A 19,019-nucleotide genomic window follows, 5' to 3' on the forward strand; every position below is an offset into this window, starting at 1 on the left:
ACAGAAGACAGTACATCAACCTCAAAGCCTCTGCCTCAAAAACTCAAAAAAAATAGCCACCTTCAAGGCTCTGTCTTAATTGGGGTTCCTGAGTCCATCTCTTAGGATGTTCACAGATGCAGAGATTCATGCAGCTGTGGTGCCAAAAAAATCACTGCACATATGGTACACAGTGAGTTTCCATGATCTCTCCCATTTTAAGCTGAAGTAGATTTGGTGGAACTCACTCTGGATGAGTCTTAAAAAGGAAACCATAATGGGACCTGAGAATCCTTGCCTTTTTCACTAAAGCTTGTTTCACAATGGAGTTGGTAGCTTTGCTTAGTCATGAATTTCGGTTGTGCATAACTTTTAAATTTATAGGGAAAAACTCAGGCTAGTTTATTTTAAAAAGAGCTTATTGCATGATGCAAATGGGTAGTCACTGCCATGAATAAAGATTTGACCTAGACTCTAAAAATGTGACCTTTTCTCCATAATTATCTATGAACTCCAAGAGGTTTTCTGGATTTTTGTCCCAGCCTTTTTCATTGTTGGCAATGATAGCTTTGAGGCAGCTCAAGGCTCATGGTGATTAACATAAGAGAGCCTCCAGGGGTCTTACAACTTTCAAATACATATTGAAAAGAACTTCCATTTGAGACCATGTTTGGTTTATGATCCTGCTCATGTACTATCAAATCTTCAGGGGGATAAGGAACTCTTATTTATCACTGGATCAAGAATACAATCCCTTATTGCTGGATATCAAGGACTTTTGAGTCAAACAGTGGCATTTCCCCAGAGAAATTAGGAGCAGATAAAGTAACAAAAGTCAAACTGTGAAACCCCATTAAAAACCTGTAAAATGTTTATATATAATGGAAGTAGAGATTAAGGAAGCCTGTCTCCTAAGACATGCCTTAAAACTCCGTACGTGAGACACTTTGCCCACACACCCACTTTCTAGAAACATTGCAGCACCTGGTGTATTATCCTAAAATGTACATGGGAATAGCTATGGGTGGAGAATTAAATTGTGACATTAAAATGACTGTTTCTACTTCAGCAGGGTGAGATGCTACTACAACAGATTAAAATGGAAACGTAATATTCGACACAGTGGATCTCTGTGCCATATGGGAGTAAGTGCTAGGAGGACAGAGTACAAAGAAAAGACAAGAGGGTAAACCTGTTTCCCAGCTTCATGTGCAACCAATGGAATATGCACCACTGGAACTAGAAATTAAGGAGCTTGACAAAGGAAGTTTTCCTCAGTGGTAGGGAAGAACACATGACTGAAATAGAATAGTGGGAATGGAAGGCGATAAATTGGGGACCAAGGAAGACAGGTATTCCTCCCCCTCCATGTGTATTTTTCTCTCCAGCTTCCTAAAGAGGATACCCAATTCTTCTTGCTGTCACTATCCTTTTCTTATCTGTTGTAATTCTCTTGAGAATCACTGCTATTTCATTTTTATTTTTTTTTTTTTTTTTTGAGACGGAGTCTCGCTCTGTCGCCCGGGCTGGAGTGCAGTGGCCGGATCTCAGCTCACTGCAAGCTCCGCCTCCCGGGTTTACCCATTCTCCTGCCTCAGCCTCAGCTCCCGAGTAGCTGGGACTACAGGCGCCCGCCACCTCACCCGCTAGTTTTTTGTATTTTTTAGTAGAGACGGGGTTTCACCATGTTAGCCAGGATGGTCTCGATCTTCTGACCTCTGTCCGCCCGTCTCGGCCTCCCAAAGCGCTGGGATTACAGGCTTGAGCCACCGCGCCGCCTCATTGTCATATCTTAACAGTTGTTGCTTTAACAGTTCTGTCTTGCATTTATCATAATCTGCAGCCAACTGCACAAATAATTCCTCACAACCCCTTCCCAGGCCATGGAGAAGTGTAAGGATGCAGGATTGGCCAAGTCCATCGGGGTGTCAAACTTCAACCGCAGGCAGCTGGAGATGATCCTCAACAAGCCAGGACTCAAGTACAAGCCCTGCAACCAGGTGAGGGCCCTCAGGCTCCTCTCCTTTCTCTTCTCAATACCCATCTTCCTGTCCTACTGCCTGGCTTCCATTTGTTTTGTTCCACTTACATTTGTGAAATAGAAGATTCTAGAAAGCAAAGCCTCTGTCTAGAAGAACATGGAAGACCCTTAATCGTACCTCTCCTTGGAGAAGTCTTAGTGAAAAAGGTACAGAGCCCTTCATGCTGAATTCTGTATACTATTTTTGGAGGAGGTAAATTTCATCAAGGAGGACTGAAGTAGTTTAATCAGAACTCAGGGAGAAGGTGCACTTATCTCTCAGGTTTGAAAAGACCACCAGAGAGTGGATTGGTAAAGATGATTTGGAGTATAATGTGTATAATTATAAAGGCCATAAAAGCATGGGATGAGCATAATAAATCAGGAGAGAGTGAGAATAAGAGAAGATAGGTACTACGGGTTTAAATAAGTTTAGATGTCTGAATGCTTTTTATTGGCATCTCTGTTTTCATAGTTCTTGAGCAGGTACTAAGAACTAACTGGAAACAGTGAAAGTCATCCAGGTTAGGGAGAGGAAGTTACCCGTTTATGAGAGCTGCTTGAGAGATAAGCTGACAGGACGTGGCGTGCTAACCCCCACCCTTGCCTCGTGTAGAAAAGCCTGCTAATGTTGCCCCATTTAGACCCAGACCCAAAACGGGAGTCCTATAGCTGGACCACCTAGGAAGAAAAGTTCTAAAGCACAAAAAAAAAGCTTTCATTTTGGAACACTTATTTGCAGCTGGAAATAGGGGAATGCACTAACTGACTAAACTACCATCCTGTCCATTCTGCCCTTCATTTCAGTCATTCCACATTGTTATTTCGTGTTTGGACTGTGCTGGAAGAACTGTCTTATACAGGCTGCTATTCAATAAATTTGTAAATACCATACCCACCAAAGGATTTAACACTGAAAAATGAAGGTAACCTTGGAAAATTCTAAAACAGTCACTTTTCACTCCCGAGATGTAGGTGGTCGAGAGAAATGAGGAACACTGTAGAAGCCATATGCAAGATGCACAGATGGCATTGTGTTTGCTGTGGACTCTGTTGATTTGAAAAATGGAAGAAGTCAAAATTGAACTTTATAAAATAGGGTATAAGAAAATAAAGATGTCCCTGTACTTACGGGTGCTAAGAAACGAAGAACTTGTCTCTCTCAATTGAGAAATTGTTAGCAATGGTTGAACTGAGCTCATCAACTCCTTGGCATTTGCAGCCTACCTGTGCAATCATAGGACATGAAATAAAGGATTTGAGAAACTCCATGATGTGATAATGAAAAGAAAAATATTGCAGTAATATAAAAAGATGAATACGATACCTTTTCTATATATATGGAATAGATTTCCTCTGGTCTGATTTTGACAAATGCAAGACTGTCTACAGCCTGGTTTTCCTGTATGCCCTCCTGCGTGCTATCAAAGCTTCATTTCATTGAACAATCAGATGCCCAACTCTGTGGCTTTGTGGAAGCTGAGTAAATGCAGTGATGCTTCACGTGGTCTCTTCTCCCTAGCCCACAAATATTTCAGTACTATCATTTTGGGAAGTCAAGCAAGTATACTAAATTAACCAGAACACAACTGTGGAAATTGGACCCAAAGTTGTTGAAATAAAACTTTAAAGAGTGAAAAAAAGAGAGTTAACTATTTATGGAGATAACTAGTTGTGGTGGATGAAATCAACACTGAGGAAAATTTAGCAGAACATTGAGTCGACCTTGTGACTGCCCACATCTTATTTTGATGCACCTCTTTGCTTTCTGTCATCAAATCAACTGTTGAGAAGCATCTATTCTGCATATAGTTCTGTTCTCTAACTTACTCTTACTACTTAGAGTCAATGAGTACAGGTCTACAGTTGAAACATGTAGTATTTAAAATTTATGTATTTGGTAATATAATACAAAATCTTGATTTCCAATTAAAAAGTTAATTAATGTGGTTTTTATTAGTTTTACTCAATTTTTTATATGACAATTTTCCAATTTTAGACAAATTTGAAGGGATAATACAGGACATCTACATGTTACCATCTACATACATCCAAAATTGTTGACACTTTGCCAACCTGGCAAATATATAGGTATATATGAGTAGATCTGCATCAGTACATGTAGTATTTGTTGAATCTCTTCAAAATATATTCTAATGATCACAATTCACCTCTACAGCCCTTTCAAAGCATGGCATAGGAATGAAGATATTCTCCCAGTAACAGTGTAATTATTATGTAAGGAAATAACAATAATGCCCTCATATCATTGATTATCCAGTCAGTATTTGGATTTCCCATTGTTTGATTGCAATGTCTCTTATACCTCTATTTCCATTAGAGTGATTTAAAGATACCATATAATAAGATTAAGTACCTGAATTATACCAAATAAAAGATGTGTATGACCTCTACAGAGAGATTATAAAATAATGAGAAATGTTAAAGAGTAAAGAAAAGATATATCATGAAAACAAAAAAAAATCCAGTTGTGACTTTCAGTTTGTTGTACTTGGATCAGTTAACTTGTTCCAAGTTTTGAAGGTAAGTTTCTGTATTGGCAGTTATACTTGGATACTTTATATCATAGAAGTTCAAACATTTTTGGTGAGAAACTGCCTCTACCTTGCTGTATCCCTGAAATTATACCACAGGAGGCAGCATGAAATGGCAGATTGTCCCACAATTAGTGATGCTAATTTTGATCACTTGGTTAAACAAGTGGTAACCAGATCTAATTTCCAGAGGCACGTGTTCTCTTTTGCAATTACTAGTAATCTGCTGGGGGAAAATAATCAAAAGGGAAAGTTATATTCCACAGCAAATTTTCACATAATGATTGAGTATACATCAATGGTGTTTTAAATTTTTGTATTGCATTATTATTGTATTTGTTCTTTCCTGGGGGCTTTAAAGTAATTACTTTCAATTTTAACTACAAGTTTACTATTCTCACTTTACATTTTATTATGAAAAAATTTTTTCACTAAGTCAAAAAAAAACAATTACTCCTCTTGGATATGCTAAAAGCTTAACTCTTTCCCTTTAGTTATTCATGTCCTGGAAAAAAATTACTGTCATGATCACTGTATTAGTCCATTTCATGCTACTGATAAAGACATATCCAAGACTGGGAAGAAAAAGAGGTTTAATGGACTTAAAGTTCCATATGGCTGGGGAGGTCTCACAATCATGGCAGAAGACAAGGAGGAACAAGTCACATCTTACACAGATGGCGGCAGGCAAAGAAAGAACTTGTGCAGGAAATCTCCTCCTTATAAAACCATCAGATCCCATGAGACTTATTCACTATCTCAAGATCATCACGGGAAAGACCTGCCCCATGATTTAATTATCTCCCACAACACATGGGAATTATGGGAGCTACAAGATGAGATTTGGGTGGGGACACAGCCAAACCGTATCATGCCACCCCTAGCCCCTCCCAAATCTCATGTCCTCACAATTCAAAACCAATCAGGCATTCCCAACAGTTTTCTAAAGTCTTAACTCATTTCAGCATTAGATCGAAAGTCCACAGTCCAAAGTCTCATCTGAGACAAGGCAAGTCCCTTCCACCTATGAGCCTGTAAACTCAAAAGCAAGTTAGTTACTTCCAAGATACAATGGGGGTACAGGCATTGGGTAAATACAGCTGTTCCATGTGGGAGAAATTGGCGAAAATAAAAGGGCTACAGGACCCATGCAAGTCTGAAATCCAGCAGGGCAGTCAAATTTTAAAGCTTCAAAATGATCTCCTTTGACTCCATGTTTCACATCCAGGAGTCAATGGAACTCCATTTACATCCATGCTGATGTAAGAGGTCGTTCCCATGTTCTCGGGCAGCTCCACTCCTATGGCTTTGCAGGGTACAGCCTCCCTTCTGGCTGCTTTCATGGGCTGGCATTGAGTGTCTGCAGCTTTTCCAGGTGCACAGTGCAAGCTGTCAGTGGATCTACCATTCTAGGGTCTGGAGGATGGTGGCCCTTTCTCACAGCTCCATCAGGTGGTGCCCCAGCAGGGACTCTGTGTGGGGGCTCTGACCCCAGAGCACTGCCCTAGCAGAAGTTCACCATGAGAGCACAGGCCTAGTGGTAAACTTCTGCCTGGACATCCAGGCATTTTATACATCCTGTCTGAATCTAGGTGGATTTCAATTTTTTTTTTTTTTTTTTTTGAGACAGAGTGCTGTGTTGCCCAGGCTGGAGTGCAATGGCACATCTCAGCTCACTGCAACCTCCACCTCCCAGGTTCAAGTGATTCTTCTGCCTCAGCCTCCTGAGTAGCTGGGATTACAGGCACATACCACCACGCCTGGCTAATTTTTGCATCTTTAGTAGAGATGGGGTTTCACCATCTTGGTCAGGCTGGTCTCAAACTCCTGACCTTGTGATCTGCCTGCCTCAGCCTCCCAGAGTGCTGGGATTAAAGGCGTGAGCCACCACACCTGGCCCCATGCCTCAATTCTTAACTACTGTGCACCCGTAGGCTCAACACCACATAGAAGCTGCCAAAGGCTTGGGACTTGCACCCTGTGCAGCCACAGCCTGAGCTGTACCATTGGCCCCTTTTAGTCACAGCAGGAGTGATTGATGCAGGGCACCATGTCCCTAGACTGCACACAGAATGGTGACCCTGGGCCCAGCCATGAAACCATTTTTTCCCTCCTAGGCCTCCACCTCTGGCCTGCATGAGAAGGGCTGCCACAAAGGTGTCTGACATGCCTTGGAGACATTTTCCCCATTGTCTTGGTGATTCACATTTGGCTCCTTGCTACTTATGCAAATTTCTGCAGCTGGCTTGAATTTCTTCTCAGAAAATGGGTTTTTAATTTTTACTACATCACCAGACTGCAAATTTTCTGAATTTTGTTGTTTCCCTTTTAAAACTGGATGCTTTTAACAGCACCCAAGTCATTTCTTGAATGCTTTGCTTAGAAATTTCTTTGACCAGATATCCTAAATCATCTCTCTCAAATCCAAAGTTCCACAAGTCTCTAGGGCAGGGACAAAATACCACCAGTCTCTCTGCTACAACATAACAAGAGTCACCTTTGCTCCAGTTCCCAACAAGTTTCTCATCTCCATCTGAGACCACCTCAGCCTGGACCTTATTTTGTTACTATCAGTCAGCATTTTTGTCAAAATATTCAACAAGTCTCTGAAAGTTCCAAATCTTCTTACATTTTTTCTGTCTTCTCCTGAGCACTCCAAACTGTTACAACTCTGCATGTTACCCAGTTCCAAAGTCACTTCCACATTTTCAGGTATCTTTCAGCAACGCCCCACTCTACTGGTAGGTTACCATATTGGTTTTTTGCATGCTGCTGATAAAGACATACTCAAGAGTGGGGAGAGAAAGGGGGTTTAATGGACTTACAGCTTCACATGGCTGGGGACACCTCACAATCATGGCAGAAGGCAAAGAGGAGCAAGTCATATTTACATGGATGGTAGCAGGCAAAGTGACAGCTTGTGCAGGGAAACCCATTTTTAAAATCAGACCTTGGAGACTTATTCACTATCATGAACAACACAGAAAGACCACTCCTATGATTCAATTATCACCCACCCCGGGCCCTTCCACAACATGGGAATTATGAGAGCTACAAAATGAGATTTGGGTGGGGACAGAGCCAGGACATACCAATCACCATTGGTGAAGGCAAATACTTTTGATCACTCTTTTAACCACTCAACACTATGAAGACATGGATTGTTTTCCTATAATTTGTGATTCATTTATTCATTATTGGTTTTTGATGCTCAAATACACAAATATTACTGAGATTCCTATAACTACTTTTTTAAACTGACCTCATAAGTCAAAGAAATTCTTACATTCTGGCACCATTTGATGTTCAAAGTTCAGAATCTTAACCTATCCCAAGTCTGGAATTGGCCATGTGCAATTCTAGTGGTCAAAGGTTGTTAGAAACTGACTCTGGTTCATAGAGTTGCTTATGCTCAGAATCACATTTCTATGTATACTTTTAGGACAGCAATAGAAAATGTATTTTATTAAAAAGATCATTACTTGACAGTAATAGTCTCAGTTCAAATTTAATGTTATACTTTGTTCAGCTTATTTTACTCTTTATATTAATTAACATATGTTTTGAATTATCTGATGCTTTTCTATCTTGATCATCTGCAGGTGGAATGTCATCCTTACCTCAACCAGAGCAAACTGCTGGATTTCTGCAAGTCCAAAGACATTGTCCTGGTTGCCCACAGTGCTCTGGGAACCCAACGACATAAACTATGGTAATAAAAGCAACAGGAAGTTTACCTAAAATGCCATTTTGATGAAGAAGTTTTAATTATAGCCTACTCAGTCTCCTGGAGTTCACTCTCAGTGAATCAGGGTATGGGGAGAATTTGCATTTCTGATGAGATCCCAGGTGATGCTATTGTTCAAGGGCCTCACTTGAGAGGCTCTGGTGCAGAATGAACCCTTAGTCTGTTTAGGGAGCCTCCTACCAAACTGAATCCAGCCTCAAGACTTCAGCATTTCTGACTTTCCTTCCAGGGTGGACCAGAACTCCCCAGCTCTTTTGGAGGACCCAGTTCTTTGCGCCTTAGCAAAGAAACACAAACGATCCACCCCCTGATTGCCCTGCGCTACCAGCTGCAGCGTGGGGTTGTGGTACTGGCCAAGAGCTACAATGAGCAGCGGATCAGAGAAAATGTCCAGGTGAGGATTTGAGTGGGCGTCCGGGCTCCTGCATGGTGTCCTTCACGTGTGTGCTTCTTGTAAGCTTCTCAGGACACCCTTGGACTAAGTCCATCTCCTGGGCATTTCCTATGCACAAATGCTTTGTGTGCATCATAAGGGTTTTCTATTCTACTATAGGAGGGGCAGCATGGGTGGAGAGAATCAGGATGGGACCAAAACCAGGAATTTTGGCATAAAGTTGGCAACTTACTCTGTATCCCTCTGCTAGGGCCATCACCTTTTCTTCATTTTCTGAAATGAGTTGGGTTAGGTGTTCTCTAGTCTTCAAATCATTGCAGATTTTTTCTTCATGTCCTCGTTTATTCTGTATAAATTTCATGTATTCATTCTCTTAGAATTGTTTTTTGAGTGCCTGTTGAAGTCTTTGGGTATTTTTCTTAGGTTGCATGTCTTTTTATTGTAGAAAAACATTATACTAAGTAAAATTATAGAAAAGAAAACCTCTCAAACATAGAGGTTTAATACAAAACCATTTATTTAACTGACAATTTCATGGTTTATAATTTAGCCTGAGCTCCACCTGAACTCAGTCTAGTCCTTCTGTTCCTGGCTGGGCTGTCTCACGTGTGTGCAGGGCAATGAGGCAGCTCTGCAGAATTAATCTAGAATTCGTATTCTGGATATTCTTTAGAGTTTCAGATGTATTGTTGAAATAGCCTCTCCCAAAATGTACCCGTGTTTTGATTATCTTTATGGTAGTTTCAACAAAAGTTTCTACTTTTTTTTTTTTTTTTTTTTTTTTTTTTTTTTTTTTGAGATGGAGTCTCTGCTCTGTCACCCGGGCTGGAGTGCAGTGGTCGGATCTCAGCTCACTGCAAGCTCCACTTCCCGAGTTTACACCATTCTCCTTCCTCAGCCTCCGGAGCAGCTGGGACTACAGGCGCCCGCCACCTCGCCTGGCTATTTTTTTTTTTTTTTTTTTTGTATTGTAGAGACGGGGTTTCACCATCTTAGCCAGGATGGTCTCGATCTCCTGACTCGTAATCCGCCCGTCTCAGCCTACCAAAGTGCTGGGATTACAGGCTTGAGCCACCGCTCCCGGCCAAAAGTTTCTACTCTTAATGTAGTCAAATTCTTTATGACATTGTCTTGTAGTTGCTAATATCGTGACTTTTCCTATATTGGAAACATGACAATATGTTACCATATTATGTAGTAAAATATTATATAGTAATACAGAGTAATATACTATATTCTATTAATATCCTATAAAGTATTAATGTACTTTTATAAATTGGGATCATTTGATTTTTAATATGTGAAATCAGGGTGCAAATGTAATATAATTTTCACTTGATACTAAAATGTCCCACTAAGAATTATTGAAAAGTCCATATTTGCTCACCTATGTTTGATTTTTCATCCTGTCATCAAGTGTCCATAAGTACTTCTGATATTTCCTTTCAGAGTTAACTTTCCTGTACTGTCTAAATTATGTTACATAGCATTCTTAAGGCATTTGTGTATGTTTTCCTAGATTTATTCATAGAAAACTTATAATTTAATAGTCTTTGGATAACTTGAGAATTTTCTAATCTATGCAAATATTCTAAGAATACAATGAATGCTTCTACCTAGATTCAATTGTTAAATTGATGACTTTTATTCTCTTTTCCTCTTATTCTCTGTATTAGAGTATTCCAATAAAATTTAGTAATTTAGTATTATGCTAGCAATTAGTGACATCTTTTGATATTTAAATTCTTTCCAATTTGAATGCTGAGATCCTCTTCAAGCAACTACTTGTTTTCTTTGAGCATGATGTTGTTAGGATTTGGACAATTACTGTCTTGAATCTTGTTGAAAAACAATTTTCACATTATACCTGTTCATTGAAGATGGAAATCAGATGAATATATTTGGATTTCAGCATTTCTATATCTGATGTGAAACTGTACAACTCTACAAAGAGGATCTCAACAGATACTAGAGATGAAATCAAGTCAACCTTGTGTGTACATGATTGGTTCATGTACTTATAAGAATCTAGAGAAAACTTTGAAACTGATGATTAGATAGTTTGATGATGATACAGTTTGGCTATTTGTCTCCTTCTAATCTCATTTTAAAATGCAAAAAAGGTTAGTTTGTGCCCTTTGTAGGGACATGGATGCAGCTGGAAACCATCATTCTCAAACACCACATGTTCTCACTCATAGGTGTGAACTGAACAATGAGATCACTTGGACACAGGAAGGGGAACATCACACACCGGGGCCTATTGTGGGGAGGGGGAAGAGGGAGGATAGCATTAGGAGATATACCTAATGTAAATGACGAGTTAATGGGTGCAGCACAACCAATATGGCACATGTATACTTATGTAACAAAACTGCACGTTGTGCACATGTACCCTAGAACTTAAAAAAAAAAAAGTTATCATCAATGATGGAAGTGGGATCTGGTGGGAGGTGTTTTTTGTCATGGGGACAAATATAGAAATCCAAACAATATCCATCTGTATTAGTCCGTTTTGTGCTGCTATAAAAAAAATACTTGATGCTGGGCAATTTATACAGAAAAGAGCTATATTTGGCTCACAATTTACAGGCTGTACAAAAAGCATAGCACCAGATTCTGGAGAGGCTTCAGGAAGCTTTAAATTCCAACATTAGGTCATTCCTTTGCTCCCATACCTGATCATAGGCTGTTAGAAGCAGTCACACTATCTCTTGAATGTCTTCCTGCTTAGAGATTTCTTCCACCAGATACCCTTAAATCATCACTAAGTCAGACTTCCACAAAGTCCTGGAATGGACACAATGCAGCCAAGTTCTTTCCTAAGGGATATCAAGGGTGATCTTTGTTCCAGTTTTTAATAAGTTTCTGATGTTGTTCTTAGACCTCATTAGCCTAGACTTCATTGCCCATATTTTTATCAGCATTTTGGTCAGAACCATTTACCAATGCCTAACAAGTTCCAAACTATCCCTTATCTTCCCATTTTCTTCTGAACCCTCCTGATACTTCCAAACTGTGCTAATTACCAGTTCTAAAGGCACTACCACATTTCAGACATTTTTAGCAATGTCCCACTCCTGGTAACAATTTTCCATATTAGTCCATTGTGCACTGCTATAGAGAAATACCTGAGGCCAGATAACATATGCCGGAAGGTGGTTTATTTGGCTCACCATTTTGCAGAGTGTACAAAAATCATGGCACCATTTTGGTTTTGGTGAGGTCTCGGGAAGCATTTACTCATGGAAGAAGGTGACAGAGGAGGAGAAGCACATCAAATAGCAAGAGATGAAGAGGAAAAAAAGAAAATGTCAGGCTCCTTTTTAAACCAGATTTCATATGACCTAATGCAGTGAACACTCATTACCATGGGGAGGGCACCCAGCCATTCATGAAGGATGCCCCCATGGCACAAACACCTCCCACCAGGACCCACTTCCATCATAGTTGAATCACGTTTTTAACATGAGATTAGGAAGGGACAAATATCCAAACTGTATCGCCACCAAACTGTCTAAATTATAAGTTTCAAAATTTTCCCTCTAGATTCTTCTAAATCTTCTAAGTACATGAACCAATCATGCGCACACCAGGTCAACTTCATTCCATCTCCAGTTTCTGTTGAGATCTTCTTTGTCTGCCGTTTTGTGCAGTTTCAATATATCCATTCTAGGAATGGATTTATATTTTACCTGATATTCTTTAATCACTTGAGAGTTTAGAGATGATCTTTCATAACTTTTGGAAACTCATCAAATATTTTACATATTGCCTCTACACCCTGCTCTGATATACTTGGCTATTCCAAGTTGACAATTATGCAATCTACCAATAAAAATTTTCTACTTCTTTGATAGGTTTTTGAATTCCAGTTGACTTCAGAGGATATGAAAGTTCTAGATGGCCTAAATAGAAATTTTCGATATGTTGTCATGGATTTGTAAGTAACTTTGGAAAATGGGTTGCCAAGTTTATTTCTGAGGAGGAATGTCAGATGGGTGTTAAAAGTTACCTCAATACCAGGGAGACAGGCCAATGTGAGTCAGAGGTGAGACAGGAACTCTGGAACTCTCCTTCTGGATTCACTCCAGAGCTCTGTTCTCTGACAGGGTGAGCGGGCCCAGGGTCAGCATGGGTCAACCTGTGCCTCTGCTCTCCTGACTCCCTGAAAATTTCCAGAGCAGCCAATATTATTGCTGAATCTGCACCTTTCATGTTGGCCTGGCATTTCTGCTATGGCCTAGTGGACAAATTGGATATTGCTCACATGGCTTGATTGCATGTTTTTCCAAATCCGTACTTACAGCTTTTTCTTCCAAATCTGCCCAATTCCTTATCAGAAAAACATTTCCAACAACACTGGTGTCCATGCCAGAAATTCATCTCTTCCATGTGTAATTGCTCACTAGATCTTGTCAATTCAGTATCTTTACCCATTTCAAATTTCTTTCTTCCTTCTCTTTAGACCTTTGCTCATGACCCAAACACTGCATTTTGCCTCCAGAAAGTTTGCCCTTAGTGGGCGTTAGAACTCTTGGCTTTGATGTTTTTTGCAATATGGAAATCTAAATGCAGACTATAAAGAAGTTTTAGAGAAGAGAGATTAAAAGTCAAGGGAAGAGCCAGGCTCAGTGGCTCATGCCTGTAATCCCAACACTCTGGGAGGCAAAGGCAGGTGGATCACTTGAGGTCAGAAGTTTCAGACCAGCCTGGCCAAAATGGAGAAACCCTGTCTCTACTAAAAATACAAAAGTTAGCCATACGTGGTGGCATACACCTGTAAATCCACCTACTCAGGAGGCTGAGGCAGGAGAATCCCTTGAACCTGGGAGGCAGAGGTTGCAGTGAGTCGAAATTGTGCCACTCCACTCCAGCCTGGGCAACAGAGCAAGATTCCATCATTTAAAAAAAAAAAAACAAGGGAAGAGTTGGAAAGTCCCATCTTTGGGGATAATATATAGCTGACAAAAGATCTTACTCTTTCTACATGCTCCAAGGTTCTAGGATTCACAGAAAGGCACTCACGTGATGGGGAAAAAACAAGTTATGTCACTGCTTGCAGTGGAGATGTTAACAGGTAATAGACAGGAGATAATGTATTAAAAAGGATAAACACAGCAGCACGTCGTAAAAACTCAACGTTTTTAAATATCATTGTTTTACATTTTTATTAGTTTAGAGGAAAATAGTAAAATAGGAAATCATGAAAAGGAAATGAAGAGTGGCAAACATCAGTAATTCTCACCAATTATTCAATATTAATCATTTATTCATTCTATTTTGTGTTATTTCCACCTAAAGATTGCCCTTAGCATATTGTAGAGTTTTGGATATGGAGCCCCATATCACATATGACAGTTACATGTCTGAATCAAAGAAACTATTTTCCATATGGTAAGCAGCTAGTCAGTAATGAATACTTTAAAGGATATGTGATTGCTACCAAGAACATTTAACCCTCAAATCTTAGTGATGAACATATAGCTGGCTTATTTCTATTCAAAACAATGCAGGATGAGTTGCTGCTTTCATTGAGAATTTGAAATAGAAAAGGTCAGAATCTCTCTTTGCTCTGTTGACAGATATGGAAGACTATGTTTGAACAACTGACCCTGTGTAGTTTGTGTGATAAATTCCAGGCAAGGGAATATAAGTTGAAAATGCTCTTATTTTGGGGAAAAAAAAAACACATTATAAAGTCATGTTCATGAAAGACAGATTCTACAAGTTGAAAATAAACTTCACACTAATGGCAGCGTCATAGAAAGCACTTTGCTACCAGCTTTTTAATAGTCATTTCATCTATATTATGTACCATCATTTCTCTTTTCAGTCTTGTGGACCACCCTGATTATCCATTTTTAGATGAATATTAGCATAGAGGGTGTTGCACGACATCTAGCAGAAGGCCCTGCGTGTGGATGGTGATGCAGAGGATGTCTCTATGCTGGTGGACACATGGCCTCTGGTTAAAACCCTTCTGCTTGGCAACTCTAGTTAGCTAGATACATCCATAGTCCAGAAAGCAAAGAAAATAAATTTTATCTTGAAGTAATTGAATGTTTTCCTTAAAGATTCTTTCCCTACTCCTTTCTACACAGTTGTTTCTTTTCCTTCTACTTCATTAGGGCCAAAAATTGATTTGCCTATAAGTTTGGGGCAGAGTGGATAAATATTTTATAGATATTTTTGAGGTGAGAGTGGATGGAGTTTGCAGCCTCTAGAGGAGGAGCAAGTGACCAGTATTTATCGGTTAGTCTGTCTTTAGTTCTTTCAGAAGGAAGAAACCACACAGCATAGAACCTGAACACGAGCCATACTGAGAGGATGACCAACAATCTATGGCCTCCCTCCATCATCGCAAATTGGAGCTCCAGCAACCTAGGGATGCAGCATCCCTGTGGGGTCATGATTAGGGAGGTGGGAGGGCACCCATCCAGGATAAATAATTAGAAGTCAGATACGGGAGAGGTTAGAAGAAGAGAGTTGAGCAGGACTCTGCTTGGAAAATACAAACACATGCTCTTTTGTCAGTTACGTCTTGTGCATAAAAGGAAACTTCCCACATTGTTTCAAGGCTGAGAGCCAGGCCTTGACCTCCTGTGTGCCCAGTATCAGCAGTGGCCTTGCTGGGCTGTGGTGGAGCAGGACATCAAAGACACCATTGACTGGTCACATTCTCCTGAATACCAGCTCCATATAGAGCAAATATTAGCATCTAAAAGTATACTATTAATTTGTTCTACTCAGTCTTTTGAAATATTTTGTACATTTAAAAAGGCACACTAATGTAAAATATCCAAAAGCCATTACATGTTATTGTCAAATTAATTTCAAAATTGCAAATACATCTAATTATCCAAAATTTCAAAAATCTTTTGAAAACAGTGTATGTAAAATAGCATGATGCGGCCGGGCGCGGTGGCTCAAGCCTGTAATCCCAGCACTTTGGGAGGCCGAGACGGGCGGATCACGAGGTCAGGAGTTCGAGACCATCCTGGCTAACACGGTGTGAAACCCCGTCTCTACTAAAAAATACAAAAAGATAGCCGGGCGAGGTGGCTGGTGCCTGTAGTCCCAGCTACTCGGGAGGCTGAGGCAGGAGAATGGCGTAAACTCGGGAGGCAGAGCTTGCAGTGAGCTGAGATCTGGTCACTGCACTCCAGCCCGGGCGACAGAGCGAGACTCCGTCTCAAAAAAAAAAAAAAAAAAAATAGCATGATGCTTTCAAACTTTGGTAACTTTCAGGAATAATTCTTACAAAGACACCTAATTCTTCATCTAGTTTGTAGGGGTACAAATTTAATCAGTTAGTCAAGAACATAACATTTCATTCCAGACAACTTTTTGAAAAGTTGGGACAATGTCATGGGCTACTGGCCAAAGCACTTTGAGACTGACAGATGTTTATGACCTGTGCACATTTCCAATGCGTTTACCCTCCACTGACTTAACCCCATTAGAGGGGTTTCCTTGAGCCACGTATTTCAGCTGAGAAATATCCTGCCAAGTTTCTTAGTTTACAATATTTCCTAAAATGATTTATTTCTTAAAATTGGAAGAGGCCATAAACTCTTGGGTGATCTCTGGACTGTTTTCTGTCTTCACTCATTTCCTTGATTGTCAAATATTCTCATGGCTTTTAAATACAGCCTTTAGGCCAAGAAACCACAAACCAATATCTGCAGCTCAGCTTTTTCTCCACAACTTCAGAATGAATCATCATATTGACGGCATCTCTACCTTAGTGCCTAATGGACATTCACACTTAGCATGCCTCAAAGCTCATTTCGATTGCTGCCTTCCTGTTCCACCTCAATGTTCCTAGACTAAGTAATGATTATTTCACATCTTGTCAAGTTGATTGACATAATTAAAAATTAAACTTATTAGTCAAGTATGTAATGCCAAAGAATTTCAGATTTTCTTAGCATGCGTGACATTTTTTTCCCCAAGATGTGAAACAATAATTAGAACAGTCATTTATAAATAGTAAATCTGCTACAGGCTTATTCCACTTGTTTATCCTTCATTTTTACAAAAACTTTATTAAAAAAAAAAAAAAGGCCACGCGCTGTGGCTCACACGTGTAATCCCAGCACTTTGGGAGGCCGAGGTGGGTGGATCACAAGGTCAGGAGATCGAGACCATCCTGGTTAACATGGTGAAACCCCATCTCTACTAAAATACAAAAAATTAGCTGGGTGTGGCTGCGGGCACCTGTAGTCCCAAGCTCCTCAGGAGGCTGAGGCAGGAGAATGGCGTGACCCCGGGAAGCGGAGCTTATAGTGAGCTGAGATCGCGCCACTGCACTCCAGCCTGGGCAACAGAGCAAGACTCCGTCTCAAAATAAATAAATTTAAAAAAAAAAGTTACTTAGAATGTTTTAAAAGCTTAAATTGGTAACACATGGGATGTAACAAAATTCTATAACCTCCAATTCCTCATTTCACTATTTTTTTTCTATAAGAAATGCTAAAGTGAGGCTGGGAGCAGTGGTTCCCGCCCATAATCCCAGCAATTTGGGAGGCCATGATGGGCAGATCACTTGAGGTCAGGAGTTTCAAACCACCATAGCCAACATGGTGAAATCTCATCTCCACTAAAAATGTAAAATTAGCCAGGTGTTCTGGCATGCACCTGTAATCTCAGCTGGTCAGGAGGCTGAGGGAAGAGAATCGCTTGAACCCGGGAGGCAGAGGTTGCAGTGAGCCAAGATTGCACCATTGCACTCCAGCCTGGGCAACAGAGTGAGACTCCATCTCAAAGAAAAAAAAAAAGAAATGCTAAAGTCAGTACTTCAGGTTTAAATAAAAGTAGACAGTAACTCAAACCCATGAAGAGGTAAAAAGACTGCTAGTCTCTATATATAGGACAAAATATGAAAAAAATGTATTTCTGATAATTCACATTTGTACTCCAATTATCTCAAGATTTAAAATATAAATGTATGCAAATAACACCAAATATGTACATAATGTATAATTTTACTGACAAAAGTAAGGTGAGGTAAAGAGAAACCCTGTGGAAAAGGAAAGTTTTTTATGAAATATTGTTAGATTAGTATTGATTCAAAGTAAATTGTTATAACTTTATAAAGTTGTATGTCATCCTCACAGGAACCACAAGTAACAATAGAGCACACTTAAGAGGAAACCATATGGGAATCCCAATGTCACTCATAAAAATCATACAAACACACCAAAAAAATTAGTAACTGTGGATATGAAAGACAAAGCCACAGACAGAAAGGAAAAACTGAAAATGGCAAAAGTCACATTTTCCCTGTCACTAATTCAATCGTGCATCACATCACACCTGGGCTCTCTTCTGAAAGAGGCTTTATTAGGCAATTACATCTTTGTACAAAGATGAGGGAGTATAATTACATGAACCTGGATGGCATAGCTTACTATACATTAAAGCTATGATAGAGAATATGGGGCCAGACACGGTGTTTCACCCCTGTAATCCCAGCACTTTGGGAGGCCGAGGCAGGCAGATCACTTGAGGTCAGGAGTTTGAGACCAACCTGGCCAACATGGTGAAACCCTGTCTCTACTAAAAATACAAGAATTAGCCAGGCATAGTGATACATGCCTATAATCCCAGCTACTTGAGAGGCCGAGGCAGGAGAATTGCTTGAACCGGGGAGGTTGCAGTGAGCCAAGATGACACCACTGCGCTCCAGCCTGGGCAACAGAGAGACACTCTGACTCAAAAAAGAAATTTGTAAAATAAAAATATGGGGTCCCAGTCTACAGACCTGTACAGCACCGTCCTGCACTGAATAGCATGGACAAGTATAGCACAATGGATAGTATTTACATATCCAAATATATTTTAACATGGAAATGGTACAATAAAATAAGTTATTAAGTTATGAAACTGCTGTTGTATATGTGGTCTGTCATTGACCAAAATATTATGTGTGCTGAGTAGGGAGGTGGGCTGAGTGGGGAGGTGGGGCTGGGTGGGGAGGTGGAACTGAGTGGGGAGGTGGGGCTGAGTGGGGAGGTGGGGCTGAGTGGGGAGGTGGGGCTGAGGGGGGTTGTGGGGCTGACGGGGGAGGTGGGGCTGAGGGGGGAGGTGGGGCTGAGGGGGGAGGTGGGGCTGAGGCGTGGCTGAGTAGGGAGATGGAGCTGAGTGGGGAGGCGGGGCTGAGTGGGGGATGAGGCTGAGTGGGGAGGTGGGGCTGAGTGAGGAGGTGGGGCTGAGGGGGAGGTGGGGCTGAGGGGGAGGTGGGGCTGAGGGGGAGGTGGGGCTGAGGGGGAGGTGGGGCTGAGGGGGCGGTAGGGCTGAGGGGGGAGGTGGGGCTAA

The 19,019-nt window shown here is 40.6% G+C and overlaps 1 protein-coding gene and 1 pseudogene across 1 annotated transcript in view; both read left to right on the forward strand.

Moving 5' to 3' along the window:
• The window catches only part of LOC104664829 (aldo-keto reductase family 1 member C4-like), a 50,186-nt gene extending 35,521 nt beyond the window's left edge, over positions 1-14,665 (forward strand). Inside the window, 6 exon segments of the mRNA XM_030941418.1 lie at positions 1,860-1,979; positions 8,157-8,266; positions 8,532-8,602; positions 8,605-8,696; positions 12,557-12,639; positions 14,533-14,665. Coding sequence (XP_030797278.1) covers positions 1,860-1,979; positions 8,157-8,266; positions 8,532-8,602; positions 8,605-8,696; positions 12,557-12,639; positions 14,533-14,575 — 519 coding nt within the window. The 3' untranslated portion in view covers positions 14,576-14,665.
• Positions 2,444-3,304, forward strand: LOC115900405 (annotated as a pseudogene).
• Positions 14,666-19,019: the final 4,354 nt, after the last annotated feature.

This window comes from Rhinopithecus roxellana, chromosome 11 (assembly GCF_007565055.1).
Source record: "Rhinopithecus roxellana isolate Shanxi Qingling chromosome 11, ASM756505v1, whole genome shotgun sequence".
NCBI classification, from domain to species: Eukaryota; Metazoa; Chordata; class Mammalia; order Primates; family Cercopithecidae; genus Rhinopithecus; species Rhinopithecus roxellana.